Raw genomic sequence first — 6,000 nt, forward strand, 5'->3', positions numbered from 1 at the left:
CCAGGTTTCCTGGAGAGTCTTTTGTTGGTAAAAAAAAAAGATTTTTAGATTAGAAAGATTTTTATAATGTATTTAAGTCAGCGCAGTTTGGTACCTTTAAATGTTAAAATTGCTTTTGCACTTTTACAATTACTTAATTGTAACTAAGGTCTGTCCTATCAGGCTCAAAGGACATTTCTCTTAATTGTAGAATTTATGGAGTAGTCTGACATATTAAATTCATAGCAATGCTATCTTTGTCCTGTAATGCATTGTTATTTTATCTAAGCAGACATGGCAATCCTTTTCCAGCCCCAGTAGGTGGGTATGGATGCAGTCTGCCTCCAGCCTGCTCCCACTGGAACCTATTATTTCAGCAAACCTATTATTTACTAAATTTATCTGTGTTTTTAATTGTGTTTCTTTTTGCCATCTGTTCTGATTTTTTTTTTTTGTTTTTTTTTGTTTTTTTTTTTACTATATTTAATCTGATTTTCAAAAAAACCCCAACCTTTTAGCCTGGTATTAAATTCTGGGCACTGACAGCTGACGGAAATACTCCTGTCTGCTTGCTTCTAAATGGAAAGCAGGGAAAGTGCATCCTGCTGAAGGCTTAATACCCAGCTTGGCAATAAATTCCCCGTGGGGTGTGAATGTGTAGGTTTATTCCTGGCCCTGTGTGGGGTTGTGATGAACTGACTGTTCAATGTGTCAGAAAAATGTGGGTCAGCTTTGCAGTCCTGGGGCTACAGCCAGGCTGGGAGCAGGGATGTGATCACAGCCACACACGGGGGGGATGCAGAGCCCTCTGCCTGCCCCGTGGTGCTGCCAGAGCATTTACAGCTAAAAGTGAGCCCTTGGGGATAAATACGAGGAATTTGGGCAGATTTGTGGTTTGGCCTTTTGTTCAGCTTCCAACAGTCGCAGTGGTGAGGGAGAACTGAATAAATAGCCTCTCTTAGAGCCTTTCCTCAAAAGGCCCGAGTCATGAGGAGCAGAAAATTTGGACCTTATTATCACCCCAAATGTGGTCACATTGACTTAAAACCCCCCTGATCATATTGAGATGTAAGAATGGACCTGATCATGTACAATTCTGGCACACTCAGAGGCTGCACTATCAGGGTATAGTCAATATTGCCATTTGTTAACACTTGCTGTTTGCAAAGAGATTTTTTATTTTACCAAACCCTAAATTAAAATGCTTTTTCTTTAAACAGAGGCTGACCAGCCTGATCCTTCCCCAAGTATAATATTTTTATGCAAATCATCTTCAGTTTTTGCTACACTATTCTGCACTGCCAGTGAGCCCAGGCTGGTGTTAGTAAGGCTGTCAGGTCTCATCAGTGCTAAAAAACCCCAATCCCTCCTCATGCAGGAGATGTTCCATTTCTATTTTTACATGGAATTGCATATTTGAATTTTCCCTTTCATTTACAGGAAGTTTCTCCAGGACAGAATGCAAAACTAATTTTAGGTAATAGTTTTTCCCCTTTTTCAATTTACAGCTAAGAATACTCAGTGGTTAAAATCATATTTAAAAGAAGCCTAAAACGATCCTGATGCACATATGGGTACATAAAATGGGTATATCTGAGATCATTCATGGGGAAAAAGAAGAAACCAAAAACTCCTGATTCAGTGAGGTGTTAAAATACATTTTTATGAGTAGGTTAGTTGATTGCAGGAGCTTTAACCAGGTGGTTAAATGTCCTGGTGAATTTACTTTGTGGGAAAATTGGTGTAATAAACCCTAATGTAAGGCTTAATAGAAGGGAATACTTTCTTACACCTCCAAGTGAGTTGTTATTATGTATTCACACACTTTTCCCAATAAATAGCACCAAAATCTGTGTCCTGACAGTCTTATCAAGGTTGTGTGATGTGGATATTTCACTGGGGCTCCTCTGGATCCCTCAGTTAGGATTAGTTTGGGAAAGGTCTTTCCTATCCCATGAGAATCACCAGATTTTGCCTTAGGCCTTTCCAACTGCCAAAAACCTACAGCTGGTTTGCTTTTTGTATCATTTGGAAAATATTGCTGAGGTGTGTTTTTCTCTAGGGTTGGCAGGATGAGGAGGGGTATTTGTGGTGGGGGCAGCCCCTTGGACGCCCTCCTGGTGTGAGGATGGAGGGTTCCAAGGACTTATCCTGGGGCTGGTGCAGGGCTGGGAGTTGGACTAGATGGTCCTTGTGGGCTCCTTCCAAATCAGCTTCTCCCATGTGATTCTGTGTCCTCATCTAATGGACTCAAGTTGCCCCAGGAGAGGTTTGGATGCAAATTTCTTCATGGGAAGGGTTTTAAAGAACTGGAGCAGGCTGCCCAGGATGTGGTGGAGTTCCCATCTTTGGAAGTGTTCAAACAATCTGTGGCCCTGGCACGTGAGGACATGGTTTAGTAGCCACCGTGATGGTGTTGGCTGATGGTTGGACTTAGAGATGTTTTCCAACCTCAGCGATTCTGTGACTTCATAAACACCACTCTCCTCAATGAGAAAGGACCAAAATCCTGAAAACCATCTTTTTTTTTCCCCCACCAGGAGCTGACGGGGATTACTGGCGTCTCCTCAACCCGGGCGAGTACGTGGTGGGCGTCAAGGCCGAGGGCTACACCGCCGCCACCAAGACCTGCGAGGTGGGCTACGACATGGGGGCCACCCAGTGCGACTTCACCATCTCCAAGACCAACCTGGCGAGGATCAAGGAGATCATGAGGAAGTTTGGGAAGCAGCCCCTCAGCCTGTCGGCGCGCCGGCTGCGGCAGCGGGCGCGGCGGTGGCAGCGGCGATAGAGCTCGGCGCCAGCTCTGCTTCTCTCAGCCTGGCTGTAGTCGTAGTGAGAGTTACGTAGCCCATCTCTTCATGCCTTTTTCTCTGCACGAGGCCTTTCTGTTTGTGGAGCTGGATGGATGCTCGGGGGGGGGTTCTCATTTTTGGTGGGAAAATAATCGGAAGTGAAGTTCAAGTTGAACCAAAAGGAGCTCCCCGTTGAGGGGAGAGACAGGGAGAATGGAGGAAGGTGTTTTGAGTTGAGCTGGAATGAAATGTTTTGCTTGTTGGGTTGTTTAATCCTTTGTCAATCTGTTTTCTTTAAAAATTGAAGAGAGAGGATAAAACACAACAGCAACAAAAAAGAGATACTTACAAAGAAGAAGTGTTCTGAATGAAAAATTGAAAGACTTATCTAAAGTATGAAATTGGTATATTTTTGCAACTCAGAAAATTTTGACACTCTTTATATTCTATTCTCATATGGGAGGAAAAGCTGAGGGGTGACAACTTCTGTTTAATGTGATTAAACCTTTTGTCAAAATTTCTCTCTTTCTCTGAAAGTTCCCCTTTTGATAAGCACTATATTTCAGGAAAAAAGCCTGCAGCGAATAACCCACCTTTGCTTTCCTGCTTGGGTTGTTTAGATTTAAGGATGCTTTGTGCTGCCAGAGTTTAATGCCAGGAGTGTTTTCTTCTCTGGCTTTTTAAGGCTGCAGTTTTGCTCCATGAACTAAACCTGACAAAAAGGTTTTGGGATCAGGACCACTCCAGCACTGTGGCGTGGCAGTTCTTCCCTGATGTGAGAGAAGGATCTGAACAAAGCTTTTCCTGAGGATACAGCCAGGTGTGTCATGTATGAGAGGAGAGGCTTAGCCACTGAGAGGTGCTTAATTCACAAATCCTCTCATACCATCTCTTTTCTTAATTCTTGGCCTGACTTGAAGTGCCTTTTGTGCTCCTGCACATCTCATGCCACTGTTTTCTGTGAGATGCAAGGGGTTCTGGGTTCCTCTGCAGGTCTGCTCCTCTTGCTGCTGCTTTTTTGGCCTTATGCCTCTTTGGGAGCAGGAGTTGTGCTTTATTGTTGGCTTTTGAGTAGTAAAATTGTACAGCAGGACAGGATTGAGATTCAGGAAAGGTGCAGAGCACTTCTAGGAAAGAATCAACACTGGGCAAAGTGCCAGCTGATGAAAATACGACTTTGCTCCATCAGCTTTAATGTTATGGCCTAAATTATACCTAAAAAAAAAAAAAAAAAAAGAGTCAGCTGCATTATTTTAGCCAGTCTATGGCTAAATAAACATCTCTTAACATGCTTGGTAGCAGACTGCAGCTTACTCTTCCAAATACAATTCTGTTTTAAACATTTTGATTGCTATTTACAGGTTTTGCCAGTTTGATAGGATTCTTGGAAAGGATGTTCAGCAAAATGTCATTGAAACTGAGGAAAAAATAAAGCATGAGCAGAAAAGTTACTGTAAAATACCATGTGCCATCTGTATTAATTATTTTTTTTATTGTCAAGGAATGAAGGAAACATTGAAGTTTCAACATAAAAGTTGAAAGACTGCAGAATGAAAAACATAATCTAGAGCCATTGCACAGTAAATAATCATGTTCCTAAATTTCTTAGGCAATTTCAGCCCTTCCTTGTTCTGCAGATATCATTAAGTAACAGCAAAGGCTCCAATAAAACACAAGAGTGCACTTTTAATTCTCTGTGACTGAAATTATGGAACGCCTCCAAGTCAGTATCATTTCAATTAAGTAACAGAAGTAAACAACTCATCCAATCATTCCATCATGTGGAATTGTATTTTACTAATTTCACCCTCTTTGCACCCTTACAGCATCCTGTATGCCATATATTTCTGTATAGCAAATACAACTGCAGTTTGTCAAGAAGGGATATTTTTTTCTTGAGAGGTGGGAAGGGATTAATGATGTCTTTGTGCAGGTAACAAAGTGAAATCATTTTGGAATATGGAGTAATGACAGCAGACAATTTGTTTGCAGTTAAATTTGATGTGTTCACTGGCAGATGTAGATTTTATGACCATCGTGATAGATCAAGAGCACACAAGATTTTTTGGGTTAAGAATGGAGTTTTGTGGGTGGATTCTCTCTGGAGTCCCACAAAGGCAACTTTGTGGGTGGTTGGAATGCACTGGCAAAAGTGGAACAAAATAGCCAAATTCAAATGGGATTGAAGGTGGAAACCACTGCTTTAGTCCTGGCAGGTGAGGTCTTTCTACCTTGAGATAATGATGTGAGAGTTTAACTTTACAAACCTTGAGGTTCCTGTGCTTTGCTCTCAGAACTGAGGTTCTTCCTATGAGAAATTCTTTTTCATTTGATAACCTGAAATGGATTTGATGGGGAATTCTTGGACATGTGTTGGCTAAGACTGGATGGACTCTGATTGCTGAAGGCCTCAGGTGCTGGGGACAGTGGCTTTGGTGTTCTTTCCTGGCTGTCACTAGTGCTTACACGAGTTTGGGCACAGCAGAACTGGGACTAATGCAGGTGACCTTACTCCATTTTAGTCCAGGCATTCCTAAATAAATGGCCTAATAGCTGTCAAGTGGACTTGTCTGTGCAATTATTTTCTGATTGTCCAGCGCTGGAAAACACTCAGACTCCAAGGAGTTTTACCAGGAATATCAGATGTGTGAGTATCTCGTGCTGTTTATGCCTGCCCTGGATGTAATGATGGCAAACTGATGTGTGCCCTATTTCCTGCTGCAGTTATGCACTTGGGAGTTAAAATGTTCCTTTCCTTTGAAATACACAGCACCATTATTTAACCTTCAGACACATCCAAACCACAAACCAGTAAATCTGGATACCAATGTTTTCTATTTAGCTGCCTTTTCCACCCCTTTAGAACAGGTAATTTTTTCTAAAGTCTGCACTTTAAATCTCTTTTCCTTCTAGTGTTGTAGGAAAACAGACAACTCTGCAGAGGTGCCAAGAAATAAAACTTGAGGGTGGATTCAGCCCTTTTGTAATTACAGATTCATTTGAACAGCTTATAGGAGTTCTCTTATGTGAGAACTTTGCAAAATCATGATCATCCCCGATATAAAAGAGACAAATACAACCCCTTCCAAGTAATAAGAAATTCAGCTGCACAACCTCACCCACGCAGGAAAGGTTACACAAATGAAAGGTTAAACCAGGAGATTCTCCACTCTGCTTGATAATACCAACCATCAGTCATCTGCTCCCATGCAGAGCCCTGACAATC

General features: G+C 41.9%; 1 protein-coding gene across 1 annotated transcript in view; it reads left to right on the forward strand.

The window, feature by feature from the left end:
* CPXM2 (carboxypeptidase X, M14 family member 2) overlaps window positions 1–5,334 on the forward strand; it is a 69,440-nt gene extending 64,106 nt beyond the window's left edge. The window contains 1 exon segment of the mRNA XM_053984319.1: window positions 2,520–5,334. Within this exon segment, the coding sequence (XP_053840294.1) occupies window positions 2,520–2,770 (251 nt within the window). The 3' untranslated portion in view covers window positions 2,771–5,334.
* The last annotated feature ends 666 nt before the right edge of the window (window positions 5,335–6,000 follow it).

The sequence above is a fragment of the Vidua macroura genome, chromosome 8 (genome assembly GCF_024509145.1).
Source record: "Vidua macroura isolate BioBank_ID:100142 chromosome 8, ASM2450914v1, whole genome shotgun sequence".
Taxonomy (NCBI): Eukaryota; Metazoa; Chordata; class Aves; order Passeriformes; family Viduidae; genus Vidua; species Vidua macroura.